The sequence below is a fragment of the Gopherus flavomarginatus genome, chromosome 21 (assembly GCF_025201925.1).
Source record: "Gopherus flavomarginatus isolate rGopFla2 chromosome 21, rGopFla2.mat.asm, whole genome shotgun sequence".
NCBI classification, from domain to species: Eukaryota; Metazoa; Chordata; order Testudines; family Testudinidae; genus Gopherus; species Gopherus flavomarginatus.
The window spans coordinates 12,858,925-12,874,312 of record NC_066637.1 but is presented as its reverse complement, the minus strand read 5'-3'; the positions used below and the strand labels follow the sequence as shown (position 1 = coordinate 12,874,312).

The window sequence follows — 15,388 nt, the reverse complement described above, 5'->3', positions numbered from 1 at the left end:
AAGTAAAAATTTACAAAACTAATGAAATATACATTTTAAAAAACTAAATTAAAAAGTTATTTAGGTTACAAAGTAAAGCCCTCTATGCACTGAATGAGGTAGTGGTCTACAGAAACAATGTTATAAAGGAATTAAGAGAGTATCAAACTGCATAGGCTGCATCAGTTGGCAACCATATATCTGACATTCATTAACTTCAAGAGCTTTATTTTGCAATCTAAATAACGTTCCTTTAACATGGTTTTTTGTATGAAAGTTTCTAGGTGTGTAGTTTTTTTTTTAAAGAATTTTTTAAAAAAAGACAGACAGACATTCTTATGTACAGTTAACAACCCACCTATCATGCATCATCAGCAAGGTTTCAGCCCTGAACCTTCAGCCCTGCAGCAAAGCTTGAGCTAAAGCCTAACAACATTAGCTGGCAATAGGAGGATATAATCCTGGGGATGACGGAAAGGGCGAAGGAGGGAATGAAGTGGAGATGAACTACTGGGGCATGTGCTGGGTTTGATCAGGTGGGTGGGGAGAGCACTACCAGGTCTCTCCCCATCTCCCAGAAGCTAGGGGAATGCGTGCCTCATGGGGGAAGATGGGCCACTAGGGCCCCATGCCAGGGGGTGGTCAAAGGGGAGCCCAGGTCAGCGCTCTCACTCTGCTCCTCTCACCTCAACAGCTCTGGAAGCTCTGAAGTGTTTCCAATACAGTGTGTGCTGCTCCTGTTTCGGCAGCAGCATGGGCCTGGCTCTTTAAAATGTTTGTGTACAGTTACTTTGACATGCTGCAATTGAAAAGGCAATTTCCCAAAGTTTGCAGCTCAGCTAAATCTGAATTAAATAGCTAAATAAGCCTGCAACTTGCAGGAAAACTAAATAGCAATTCTGTCTTCCATTTGAAAACCAAATCTTGAAAGAACGACCTTAAAACATAAAAATTTACTTTTCCTATGCTGCCCACCCCCCAGTATGTAAGGTTTGGAACACTAGTTTTTCATTTTGAAAGACTTCAAGTAGAAGTTTCCTTCTTCATCTATAAAAAGACCAGCATGAATAATGAGTGAAGAAGCACCACTGATAATTGCAAATAACTAGTAACAGCTCAAGGAAAGATTATCTTTTACAATACAAAGAGATTCTGTACGTGCTAAAAACAATTTGCTGCCATACAAAATATTGCTTAGCAAATTTAAAATAACTCTACAGTTAAATTTGAGGTAAATTTTAAAACAAGAACATCGGCAAAACAAATTTAGTTTCATTTCAAAAAGATGCTAGGGTCACTTATTGAGATGTTATCTATACTGTAGAGTACTTGCAAATTTCATTACCTGTTGCGCAACAGACAGCAGGATGCCTTTTAACTGATTGTAATACATATCTGTGTAAGATACTGCATCTTGGGCCCGACGTAATGCGAAGTCCCAGGTAGAATGTTGCCTCTGTTCTCTGATTTCTGAAAGATTAGCGTTCAAAGCAAAGATCCACCAATCTCGGCAGCTAAAACATGTCAAATGAATACATTTCCAGTTAATTTGATTCTCAATCCAGAAGAAAGGCTGGGTGAGAAAAATAGAGGGTCACTAGCCAGGAAATAAACAGGCACCACAGCCTCAAAGGTACATCAACCCAGCATGTCCTACTACTACAGTAAGAAGCGCTACCTTCATTTCATCAGCTCCTGTGACCTTTACTCTTAATACAGATCCATGAACTGAGCATGTGGGATTCCTCACCTTCTTCAACTAAAAAAAGGCCAACTCATTCCGAAGGGAAGGGGGGGCAAAACTCCTATGCAATTTTCATTGTTTCATCATTTCATTCTTATAAAACTTATAACAGAAGCACTTAACAGCTTTGGACAAGTGCAACTTTTATTTTACATATAAATGCAAATTAAATTAAATATAAAAGCAACAATTCACCTGGCAGAGCACAGAATATTAGAAATATAATTTCAATATATCCTAAATTCTGTGCACCACATAATCACTAGCTACCACCTTTGTGACTTTTGCCCTAACTTTAGACTAAAACAGTGTTGTTCAGATAAGTGTAAAATAAACATAAGACTGCATAAAAGGGTATTTTATATCATTACATAAAAATATCAATAGTATAAAAAAAACCAAAAACCTTACTTGTCAGCTATCGTAACCTTTGGTTTCCATTTCCTGAATTTTTGCTGTCGCTCTTTTCGATCCAGTTCCTTTAAGAACCCCATGATTTGCTGATACTGCATCTTTTAATTAAACAGCATATAGATCAATTTGCCAGTGTTAATGTATTCTGTTAAATTATAAGCCACTCTGATAATTTATCAGCAAAACGATTAAATCTCAATTTTATGTTCTGTGGGTCAACTGAAAATAAACAACATCTAAAGCCTGATCTGGAGAAGTGATTCACTGAGAAATCATTTTACCTGTGAAAGTTTTAATGGTATTGTCTCAAGCTGGATATCACATTCAAGCCGTGGTGTATGTCGCGATCTTAAAGGTTCCTTAGAACAGTTTCTCTTGAGGAGAGCTGAAGTACATACAGGCTCCACGATGTAATTATGATCACGGCTCTCCATACTTTTGTCCATTGCTTCCTGTGAGTTACAAGCAAATTCAATCAGTCACTGCATAGAACACACATACCCAATTTATTTAAATGACGATTTGCTAATAAGGATTCTACTAGGTGTATTACACTGCTGGAATTCCATCTCCTTTAACCAGGTTTTACCTCCTCATGAAATCATTCTTATCAAGAAGGTAATCTTGTTTAAATATTTGGGGAAATTATTTACTGAGTGCCTTAGCTGTGGAAGGTACTTCACAAATGATAATACTTTGCATTTCTATAGTTTCTTCAGAGGTTCTCAAGGCACTTTATAAAAATGAATGAATTTAGTCTAACACTCCTATGGAGGTAAGAAAATAATATCCCCATTGCATAGATAAATACAGTGGGGCATAAAAAGATGAAATGATTTACCAAAGATGATACAGAAGTTGGGGGAAATGCTGGTGCCATTTTTAGCCACAAAACCATATTTTGCATAGTAACTGAAAAGAAAAACCCAGCCTCTGTCCTTTGGCACCCACAATCTAAAGCAGTACGATGAACACACGTACACTCTTGAATCCTGAAAGGACTCCCATTGAATTCAGTGCAACTCGACACAGATATAAGATCCAATAGCCACACTGAGGCCTAAATTAGACCAAGAACACAGCATTACAAATCAAGAGGTGGAACAAAGATACCAGTAAATACAAATAGAGGAAAACTGCTCTTAGGAGAAGGTAATCATGTTGATAGCATATAGAATATCAGGGCTTAATATTTATAGGCTGAATTACTATTTTACAGTCTGTATTTGTAGTACCATTGACAGGTCTCATGGAAGCAGTATGTTTTAAGGAGGGCTTTTAAAGAAGATAATTTAAACTGGCAATGTCAGGTAGTTCATAGTTCAGTTTTTACTTGGTCCCATACTAATCTTTCCATGACATCATGAATCCACATAGCTTCAGTTGCTCCAAATATTCCTAGACCTAGATCCACTATAAAATTTATTTTACATTGTATTACAACCCAGTAGAAGAATGTGAAAGTCTTGATTTCTCTCTACACATGCAAGTAAACATTATTCCTTCCAAATGTTCATCTCATACCTGTAGCTCACCAAGAGGCAGGTCTCCCAATAAAGTGCAACAAGTATCCCAATAAATACTGAAGTCAGAAACATCCAACTGCTTTTTCCGCATCAATTTCTCTACCTTAAGTGAAAAATTTGAATTCGGTCACAATGCATCAAACAAAATGTGACAAATTATTTTAAATCTAACTGTATTGTGATCACCATTAAATATTCAGTGTGTAACATGCAGCTGTTTTTTTACTTTATCATAGTATCCACCGTAATTCTTAAGGATAAGATTGTTATATTATAAAACAATATTTGCAGTAATTTAATAGCAACCATTGTATTGCATTTTAAAAACAGGAAAAAGTTATATTATTCTCATAGAAAAGTGACACATCACATCTTAGCGAGTATCGTTTCTTCACGCAGTGTTAACTTTGACCTATACTCACAGGCTCATTTACAGCATTTTGCATTGATACATTTTTGATGCACACTCCAAAGGCAAATGGCTGTGAAGGATTTGTGATGCCATCCTCAAACCGCAAATGGACATCTTGAATTTTTAACTGAGGAGAGAGAAAGAAGTGGCACAGAGCAAAAAGATTGTGTTATGCTTGAAACAGATTTACGGAACCTTCAAGAAACAAACAAGATTTATTTAAATGGTTATTCTTTGATGGGACCCTTCTGCCATTTCCTGACTGCACTCCCACGGGCTCCATTCCATATTTCTTCCTCTGTTCTCTCTGGTCTACCCATCTCCCCAGACGTTAAAAACACCAGCTACAGCATTTGTCATTTTCACAAAACAGGTGATTTTTCTCTGCTGTTTTACTACTACCCTTGCTTGCAGGCCACAGTTGCTGTAGTCATACAGAAATTTATGTTGCTCAAATACAGACTAGAATAAAAACTAGTGCTCATTAGCAGAACATGAAGTGGTGACCTGAATTAATTTTACAAGTGGCAAAATCTCATAATGGTCATGGAACTAAATGAATTTTGCTGTTTCATGCTTTACTGTACAATACTCGGCCCAAGCTTTCACATCCAGAATATCTGACTTGTGTCATCACTACATGCTATATCATCTCTGGAAGGCCCCAGTTATTTCTAGTTATTGTTAATGACAGCCGTTTACAACTGACTGTTACCTCAGTTTTCTGTTATGCGATAAGTACCAGTACATGGAAGCGATCCCTCAATAAAGAGTTAGCACAGACTATATCCTCTACATATAAGTGAAGTAAGGGGACAAATTCATTACATGGCAGCTAGCATAAATAGATTTTAGAAGATATTACAGGGAAGGTTGCATCAGATCAGGATTAAACAAAGACTGTGAATGGCTGGCCAACTACAAAAGCAGTTCCTCCTCCCTTGGTGTTCACACCTCAACTGCTAGAAGAGGGCCTGATTCTCCCTGACTGAACTAACCTCATTATCTCCAGACTGATTCTTGCCTGCATCTTTATACCTGCCTCTGGAAATTTCCATTACATGCATCTGATGAAGCAGGTATTCACCCACGAAAGCTTACGCTCCAATACATCTGTTATTCTTTAAGGTGCCACAGGACTTTTTGCTGCTTTTTACAAATCCAGACTAACAATGCTATCCCTCTGATACTTTTTTTTTTTTTTGGTTTCTTTAGACAAATTTTTTGATAATACAGATGTTCTTATAAATTTTAATTAGCAAATATATAGCTAAGAATAAATGAATGTGAAAATACCATTAGTTTTATTATGGCTTTAAAAGTGAAAAGTAAAAGAGCCCAGGCTCTAGAATTTTCAGCTTGCAACTAAGGAGAAAGGGTTTTGCTGTGTGCCTAGCCAATACTGCTAGATGAAGACTGCATATACATTTTATTTGTGTATGTTAAACAATCTTTCAGACAGCATCAAGCTTCATGCACCAGAAATAAGCAAAATTAAGCAAAAGTCAAAGTACTAGAATCTCAGAAGTGTATTTACATTTTCTTCTTTATATATTTTAATGCTACTCTCACATCTTAGGACTCACACACATAGCAACACCAACACTGCAAGCAACAATGGAAGATAATGAATTTTGCCATTTAAAATGGAAACTTCACAACATTAAGAAGGAAGTCAAACTTAACAGCGACATCTACTTCCCAAGCAGATGTGAAGAACAAAACACAGACGCTGGTCTAGTGCAAGATATTACCTCACCAAACTTGTCACGCTCAAAACATTATACATAAGCCTGTGTGTAATCCAATTTTAAAAGTTATAATATAAGTATTAACTTGGAAGGCACTCCAATATTATAGTAAGGAGAACCATAAAGCTAGACAGCTTTTATATGGATCTATTGTCCATCGACCCCTACAAAGCAAGGATGAATGACACTTCTCGAAGGCTCAGGAGGGTGAAAAAGATTCCTTCCTTCCCATAAACCCCTCACTTTGCCAATTCTGGCTTGGTTCAGAGGAATAAAGATTCTAGCACGGAAAGGGGTCTCTCTCTACTAAGTATCCACCTCCATTTTACACACATTGAGTCCCCTGAAAATAAACAAGAAGCACATTATATACAAACTAAGTATTCTCTAATAAATAGAATGAAAGATTGTGGGTCCCATTAGACTTACTTCAATGTTCTCTACAATTCTTGTGACTGCAGATGCAGTAACTGAATACCAGTAAGATTCTCCTTTCTGCTGTCGTTCTTTCTGAAAGAGACAGAGAACAGCTATTTTCTTTAAATATAAAGTCTGGAAAATAAAATATTAATGCTTACAAAGCCAGAGGAAAAAATCTAAATAATGCAGGAGATTGCTAGTCAGACACTATATTAGAAAGGGATTGTCATCTTAAAACTCCTATTTAATAAACAACGACTTACTTGTTTTACTAAAAGTTTAGATTATAATAAAGAAAGAATTTTTAAATGGCACTTTACTTTTTTACCATTTATGCCTTTTATTTTCAAAGGCTATGTTAAATGAAGCACACAAAGGAAGCTAGTTAGTTTCACGTTTTGGTTCTGTTCCATTAGCACTATGTTTGCATTGCAAACACTGGTAGGGAATGTTTACTTCTACATAAAAGACTATTTTCATTGAAATAGTCCATTTTCAGGACATTTTAAAACTATTACTATTAGCTTTGGTAATATTTTTTAAAAACCACAATTTGGGGCATGAACTACACGACAATCTCTTGGAAGATGGAAAAGCATTAGAAGAAGTATTTATTGCAAGTCAAAAATATATTCAATATGAGGTAATTTGTTAATGTTATAAAACGGGTGTATTAAGAGAAAATTATAATGTAATTTACACACCACACATGGATGAGGATAGGTAACAGATGCTTTTCTGTATCAGGACAATTACAAATTGTCTATGAGTATAAGGTTAGAAACTGTACTTAATATCAAATTATCAGTAGTAATGATATCAAGCTAAAATATTGTTAGCAAGAAATGTATTAGAAAATATTTATAGTTAGCTCCTATTTATATGATTTACTATTATTTGGGGGTTAATGCGGCAGAGGGGGTTAACCTCTATTTTGATATTCTGAAATATCCCCCTACACAGACCACTTGCCAACTACTAAGAAGATAGGATTTTAGTAGAAACGTAAAGCACATAATCCCCAGCAAGCTCTTTCCTCTATTTTGTTTTATTAAAATCTCTCTTTTTGAAACATATTGTCTTCCTTTAGTCTCTTGACTTTTCTACTGCTGTACATGTGTATCTTACTTCAGACTGGAGTCATCTATTGTAGTTTATAAATGGGGGGGGGGAATCTATTCAGCAGCCCATAGTACACTCCAAAGCATCTGTAATGACAGCGTCAATCACCAACATAGTACATGTTCTTAGAAAGAACAGCATCTGTGGTTATAGTTCAGATCAACATAAGCATGGGTTAATGGAACTCTATCAGTAATTCACAATAATTAACGTGTTATGGTCAAAGGGCCCCGAGTTCCTAACATTACGTGTGAAAATAAATACACATTAAAAAGGTGGAATTTTCAAAAGTGCTATAAAAAAAATACATCTCCACACTCAAAATTACAACATGGGCCAGTAATAATCAGAGTGTGATTTCATAACACCCACGTCATCTTCCTACCAAATAAAACTAAAAACAAACGTTTGAGCTACACATTTATTCTTTCCTTATCTAGAAAGATAGCATTCCAGAGTTGCAGGCTCTCAGTGGAGCACAGCCTGCCTCCCATCTCCTTGAGAATATGCCAATAACAGGAAACTGGACAGCAGTCAGTTCCTCCAGTAAATTGGTCCTACATTTAAGATTTTGCATCTTAGCAGTCATCTCTCAAAGCACATTTGTGGAATAACAAGTAATCAGCACAGTTCCTAAAGCATGGAAGTAATCAACACGTGTAGATAAGGGCCCTTGAGGTTGTGCAGCTATATCATGCAGGTTGCAACTACCAAAAGTGGCTCTCCATGGAAATTCCAAACAAAAAGCATATTTGTAACTTAGTCAAAGTATGGATCATTGTGGAGCAGTCTGGGTCCAAAAGAAAAGGAAACTTGTGAATATCTTGGAGAGAGGGGGAAAAAACAAAACAAAAACCATACGCTACCACATACAGCTCAAAATAAAAAAAAATTTTTTTTTAAAAATGTACACCTAAGTTGCTATGCTTACCAAACTTCCTAGGGTAAACCACATTAAATGATCACGGGAGATTCTCCAGATATCCCCAGCCCACCATTAATACTTCATCTGATCTGGGTTGAGCTTTAACCGGTATCTTTAATCAACTCAGAAACACTGGCCAGGTAGCAGTACAGTGACAGTGAAATTGCTGTGATCTGAAGTGACGATAAAATAGATCGGGTCTCCTCAGTCTACTGAGGAAGCCAAAGACCAAGATGCCTTATCACTTGCAGACCAAATCATAACTTGGTTTCCTGGAAATTCACTCAAAAAGAGACTTACATTTGGCAGAAGATTTACATGTGATCAATCTTCCATAACAGTAAAACAAAATCAACTCCTTTATTTTAAAAAATAAGTCCTATGTTACTCACTTTCCATTTTTCTTCCAGTGCTAAAAGAAGAGCTTTCTTGTGTTCTCTTTCCAGCAACTTCTCCCTTTCTTCATCAAAATCTCCTTGCTTTTCTGGTGCACCAATTAAGTGAAGCTTTGAGATAGATATCACCCAGGGATCCACATGTGGGCGATAAAAAGGTATCTGGAGCGTTATTTTGCCAATGAAACCTAGAATCACCAAGATGAAACACTGTTAGAATCCTACAGAGTTACACTGTTATACTCTACGTAAAGTGAGAAAGGAAAAAAGACGTCATCGTTGCAACGTTAAAACAGAATTTGATGGCCATAAATTCAGATTACATTATTTGTCCAAGAATCTGACACTTAGTTTCTAATTCTTATTTTAAGATCAGTTCCAGCTATGACTTATTACTAAAAGATCTCTTAAAAGAATCACCAGTGTATGAAATGCTTCATACTTGTAGCAGGAACTAACAAAATGAATAATTCCTGTAGAGAACACCTGTCACACACACAAGCACAAGTACATACCTGCTTTTACTTCAAATGGCAACTCCAGTTCCTTCAAGGCATCTTTCTTTAACGGTAGGTTTTCCAATTCAACAGCACCTGCAGGAGGAAGAGAAACAGCAATCTGTTGAGCAAAATTCAGTTAAAGACTGCCTGGCTGAGGATTATGAATTTAATACCAATAAGAAGTTTCTTCTTTAAAACTAATAAAAATAAATGAAGTAGGATAAAAATTCGATTTCACGAACAAAGCAAATCTATCATTTTAAAGAATGAGGCAGTTAGATGTGATATTTAATATTTTGTAATATTTTCAAATGCCATCTGCCAGAGTTATTTGATATGGTTACCGCATATATTTCAAGGTGCTTAATCTGAACGTCTCCATCAACAGCAAAGCATCTGGAAAGCAATTTTTTTTTTTTGACAGCCAAAATTCCATCCTAGAATTATTTCTTTAAGTAACCAACAGTCAAAACTGGCACCTTGCAGTGTAAAAAAATTTCTTCTCAAAACAAGTGAAGGTGAGAGACTACATTACATAACTCAGTCAAGACTTTTTTTTTAAAAAATCATGAATTACTACTCCACTCTTCATGAGTCAGTGAGTATTCAAATAAGTTCTCACCATTACCTGTTATGTACATTCTATAGCGCGAGAAGAAATTTCAAAACGTCCACACACAAACTATCATTGCAACTACATATTGAAAACTAAAGCAACTGTTAAGCTGCCTATTTTCCATACAAACTTCTCTCTCCCCTCGTTCACCCTGAATACGCTATCAAAAGCATCCCTATCTGCTTGATACAACTTTCCAGTTAACATTTGCTAAGCACTATTTCTCACCTTTAAAATTCTCCTGAAATCCCTGTTCCATAGAGCACTCCAGATATAGATGACATGCCACTGTTTGCTTTACTGGTTTTCAAAAATTACATGAATAACCCATATCATTGGCTGGACTCATGTGTGCTCTCTGATATATGTTCTGTAAAAATACTTTAAATATTGTACTAAATATCTTGAAATACAATGATTTCCTGGAACACTCGCTATTGTCACTTGATATTTAAAGGAATTCCAGTTTTTAAAAAAATCAGATTTCCATTAGAAGATGTTGAATCTACTACTGTTGCAAGCAACCCCTATGATTACTGTAACAAATAGATTTAAAAAATATTATTTCCTTCTATTTTGTCAATTTCTTTACTTGACACACGCACAGTGGTCAAGTGCATAGTCACTTTCACTGTTCATGGATGGTGCATAACATTTGCAAGGCTCTGAAAGAGGTTTCTTACTAATAACAGCAGCAGCAAAACTGAAAATGAAACAAGAGGCAGCAGACAAGTGTGTGTGAACATAGAAAAAGGTATGCCTGAGGGCATTTGGAGTTGTTGCTCGAGTGTTCCCAGAAGACCCTTCAAAACATTAAGAGTAGAGTAGAACAGAAAACCCATATAGATCGTTACTTATTTCAAAAACAAACCCTCAGTACACCCTAATAGTGCGTGTTATCAGAAAATCCTTTTTTTCATTAGTCTATCTAAAAAAAATCAAGCTGGCACTCTGGGAAAGCAGGAAGATTTACTCATTATTTTTGTTTTAAATTGTATATTCTTATTTATGTCAATTTATTACTACAATATAAGAACAAGGACGTAAGTGCTAATCAGTAAGGCAAATGTAAAATATATTCAATATATGTTTTCCAGCTTTCAGTGAATACAAAATCATTCTATCAATATAATTCTTCAAATATAAAACAAAGATACATCAAACAATGCTAATAACCCTTACCTTTCAGAAGAGCTACTGAGAGTTGGTCTGTGTTCAGGTTATTGACATATTTGCCCAAATAGGTGTTGAGGACCCAGGCTACCAGTCCTTCCAACATGATTGTATCCTGGGAGCGGTGGCTAAGACTCTGTTGTCACGCTCTGTTCCATAGTTCAGTTGTATTCTGTTTTAAATGCAAAACGGAAACATGTCTAAGAGATATACTATGGGCTCTCAAACCATTTCTCACACTCCAACATAGAGAAATTGTGACACAATTGCAAACAATTTTCACTTTAATAATCCCATCCCAAAGGCACTGGAAAATGAATACTAAGTGCAAGATGTTTTCCTAGAGCAGCTGCTTTAAAAAAAATGTAAGAATTTTGCTATGTACAGCTACTTTTAATTACTCTGTTAATCCCAGGTCAGAGCACAGTGCAATGAAGTTACTAGTTGTACTCATTTTATTTATACAATATTAGACTGTATGAACTCCCATATCACCACCTCACCTGCTGCAATCTTTATTGTGGTAGACTGCGCTAAGTTTTTTAAACCTTTTCCACACTGAGATTTGTAGTGCTTTAGTGATTAAAAACACCAAGCAGAGTGACCTAGTGAATAGAGCACTGGACCACAACTCAGGAGACCTGAGTTCTATTCCGATCTCTGCCACTAGCCTGCTGGGTGACCTTGAGCAAACCACTTCACTTCTCTGTGCCTTAGCTTTCCCATCTGTGAAATGGGGATAACAATACTGACTAAAGCACTTTGAAATCTACTAATCAAAGCATTATACTTACATAATATGATCTTATATAACCTCTACTCATAGAATCATCATACAAAAATTAATCTTTGCATTCTTCATATTGCAGCACTGTCCTATTTTGAAGCAATAAAAGACAAGATACTGCACTGCCCTCTCTGTCTTCAGGAAGGAGACCAAAAATAAGCAGTTCTGGATGCAGGTTAATGTGCTGTCTCTGTAGCCTTGTACCTGTCCTTCAAATCCCAAAGGAAACCCCTCTACTGGTACTCCATAAGGTCAGGGCTCTCCAACTTTGCAAATTGTGGAGTGGAGGTTGGCCACACACTGTGACAGTGTTCTCTCCCCAATTTTTATGTATGGCTTCATACCATGTCTATCACTACTATCTGAGTGCACATGCACATACCCACCCCAAAACTTGTTTTAGTTCACATTAATGCTGATCTGGCCAATATTATTTGCTATCCCCACTCCATTCTGTGTAAAACCCCCTGAACAAGATTCCCAGGAGCAGCAGCTAGCAGGGGGAAATCCTTGCAGCACTGCTCTGAAAATGATTGAGAGGAGCCAATGCCCATGTTCTGTGGATCTCAGGGACTCTACAGATCAGGTTTTCTGAGAAAATAAGTGAGCCAAACTTCCAGCCCTTTCCATTATAGGAAGAGTGAAACCCTAACTCCCTGAAAGAAGAGTGCACCAGAAACTCCATAAATGAAAATTGATGAATTTCCTGTCCCCTAAAAAGCAGTTACTTTTGTAGAAGGCAATCTGGCCCTAGAACAGGAAAAAATGGGTAATTTCATCCTAACTTTTACTTAGCTCTCTGCACAGGACGCAAATAAGCATGTGCCTTCTTTCAGCACACTTCTATACACTACATATTTATACCCTCAGTGATACATTATATACCTTTAGTAGTTTCAGTCTGAAATATTTATGTTGTATTTATTCAGTTAGTCTTTTAAGCTTTCTGACCAACATATAATCATGTTCATAAAAGAAGCCACTTGACCATGCTGGGATGCCAGCACCCATTGCTGAAAAGAATCTAGTGCCATTAATCTTGCCTCAGTGGACGTGAACTGAAAGAGCAGTGTGTATGCATGGAAAGTTCAACTCAACTTTTGCTAACAAAGGCACCAATTCAACAAGTTGATTGATATCAGAGGATCTTCACACCCAGTGAAGTCAATGGGTACAGTGAACGACTAGAGATCTACCTGTGTAGATCAGCTTCCAGTACAGGGCCTTTAATTCTATTTCTTTGTGGCACTCTTATATACACTTGCAAAACAAGTTACTTAGCTCAGGTTCAATAAACTCAGATAATACTGACAGCTATCATGATCTTACCATTTTTAAAGGGATACTGTCAAGATTCTAAAGATAAAATACACATACTTTGACAATGCTCACACTTCCAATTTTTTACCCTCACAATCTTTACCAAAACATTTCTATTTCAACCCCTGCTGTTGCGAGAAAATAAAAAGGCACATTGTAATTTCTGCCTCACAGTGCTGTCATCGAAGTCAACTGTAGAACTATAATTAACGTCAATGGGAGCAGGACCAAGCGCTTACCTAAGCATTGGTAAACAAAGGGTGAATACACGGTATGAGGTGGAAAAATACTATACATACCCCTGCTTTATTAACTGAGTGTCTGGGGGTACATCATTTTCCCCAAGGCAACATGAACCAATTTTCTAAAACACGGAGTTGCAGCTGGTGGAAAGTGAAAATGATACTTTATATAAAAAAGCAGGACACTAAAGGGAAATAATTAATTTGAGGACCATATTTTAATTTTTATATTAAAATTCAGGGTTTTTCCATCGCTAATATGAGTTTTACTTGACTGATGGTTGCAATATGAATGTTTACATTTTTTAAAATATCAGTGAAACCTTTCTTCTATTAAACCCCGCCCCCTAACATTCAATTTCTCTTGAGCATTAAAAACCCAAACACAGAGTAGCGCTAAGGCTGAAAAGTGAAATTGACTAGAACTAAAAGTTAAACACAAAACAGCTTAAAATAATGCAAAGTAACTTAAACGATTAAAACCAAAAATATTAAAAGTCAACAAGCTCATTAATTGAAACTATCAGATCTTTTGATTTAAAGTGCCTTTAATAGTTTCCATAGGCAATGCTAGCTACACTCCACAAACTAAAGTCTTGTCTTTCACACAGCCGATACTGCCATTCACCTTTCACTTTTAGTTGAGATTCAAATTGCAGCTATGACTAATAAAGTAAAAGTTTTAACCAACTTCCAAGCAATATCCCTATCCTTCCCACTCCATTCTTCAGAGAGAATTGTAGATGCAAAATCAAGAAGAAAACCTTGAGACAGTGTTAGGATAGACTGGATATGTTATTAAAAAAAAAACAGGATCACATGAAAAGGATGACACATTTCTGCAAGTCATCACACTTGAGTTAAACTCCAGTAAATTCTGACCTTAGTTTAAATTAACCATGGGATATATACAATCTTATTTGGAAAATACTAAATAAAAGTGAGCAAACATTTATCAGAAAGGGCTGGAGGAGTGGGGACTGTATTAAGAAAGGATGGGATGATGCGTCAAGAAATCTCAGAAACCTCATGATGACTCTTTGGAGGGAAGGGAACTTTTAAAACCAGTGGCACAGGCCCTGCGGGATATGAGTACTGGGGTGAGTGGGCTGGCAGAGCCTGCCCCCTGGTAAAGGCAGGCCCACGGGAAGGGCGGTCTTAGTGCCGGGTCAGTGTAAGGGGTCATTGGGGGCTGAATACGCTGCTGGACTCTGGCTATACAGCCCGAGGGGGTCACTGTTTGGGGATCAGACAGCAGTAAACCCCTAGGAAAAGGTAGGTGCCACTGGCATGAGGCAGGGAAAGGTCACCTTGCTCAGAGCGCAGCAGGGGCTGCCCCAGGAGGCTGGGGTGACAGGGTCCCTATGAGGGCGCTGGGGGGGGGGGGCTGCTGGAGCCAGGCAGCTGGAGGGAGGATGTAACGGGGGGCGGGGGCAGTGGTGCCAGGGCCCTAGCAAGGGAGCCAGAGAATCACAGCCAGGGCCAGGCCTCGGGGAGGGGGCAGGCCCCTGGGGAGCTAAGGGAGGGGGCTGTCCGCGGGCCAGGCCCCCGGGGAGCTAAGGGGGGGGCTGTCCGCGCGCCAGGCCCCCGGGGAGCTAAGGGGGGGGCTGTCCGCGCGCCAGGCCCCCGGCGAGCTAAGGGGGGTCCGAGGTGGGGGGGTCACTCTGAGGGCGGAGCCCCGGGGTGGGCGGGTCAGTCTCTGAAGACCAGGCGCCGGGGGGGGGGTCACTCACAGGGCCAGGAGCCCAGGCAGCCTCCCCACGCGACCCGCTCCCCGGAGCCGTTAGCGGCGCCTCCCCCCGCAGGTACCTGCCTCGCTCCCTGTCGCCTCAATGGCGCTCTCGGAGCAGGGCCTGCCAGTGAGTGAGCCGCAGCCTGCGCCAATCGAGCCGGAGCTAACGGATGGGGCCGCCTGCCTGTAGAGTGCCGAGCAATCGCTCGTCGTCCCCGCCCCCCACCGGGCCTGGTAGAACTTTGAGGCCAGCTGGGCCCATGTAAGGAAACACCTGCCCCCTGCAGCCCTGCTTTCTAGTGAGCCCTGAGGCCTAGGAGTTAGCGAGAG

The 15,388-nt window shown here is 38.5% G+C and overlaps 1 protein-coding gene across 7 annotated transcripts in view; it reads right to left on the bottom strand.

Annotated features, from left to right (window-relative positions):
* VPS13D (vacuolar protein sorting 13 homolog D) overlaps window positions 1-15,216 on the bottom strand; it is a 188,379-nt gene extending 173,163 nt beyond the window's left edge. For all 7 annotated transcript variants that reach the window (XM_050931510.1, XM_050931512.1, XM_050931515.1 and 4 more), the window contains exons 1-10: window positions 15,136-15,216; window positions 10,987-11,149; window positions 9,204-9,281; window positions 8,686-8,876; window positions 6,256-6,336; window positions 4,086-4,202; window positions 3,662-3,766; window positions 2,419-2,589; window positions 2,135-2,235; window positions 1,325-1,493 (exon numbers count right to left, since the gene is read on the bottom strand). In XM_050931510.1, the coding sequence (XP_050787467.1) occupies window positions 1,325-1,493; window positions 2,135-2,235; window positions 2,419-2,589; window positions 3,662-3,766; window positions 4,086-4,202; window positions 6,256-6,336; window positions 8,686-8,876; window positions 9,204-9,281; window positions 10,987-11,083 (1,110 nt within the window). In that variant the 5' untranslated portion in view covers window positions 11,084-11,149; window positions 15,136-15,216. The remainder of the gene's footprint in view (window positions 1-1,324; window positions 1,494-2,134; window positions 2,236-2,418; window positions 2,590-3,661; window positions 3,767-4,085; window positions 4,203-6,255; window positions 6,337-8,685; window positions 8,877-9,203; window positions 9,282-10,986; window positions 11,150-15,135) is intronic.
* Between the last annotated feature and the right edge of the window lie 172 nt (window positions 15,217-15,388).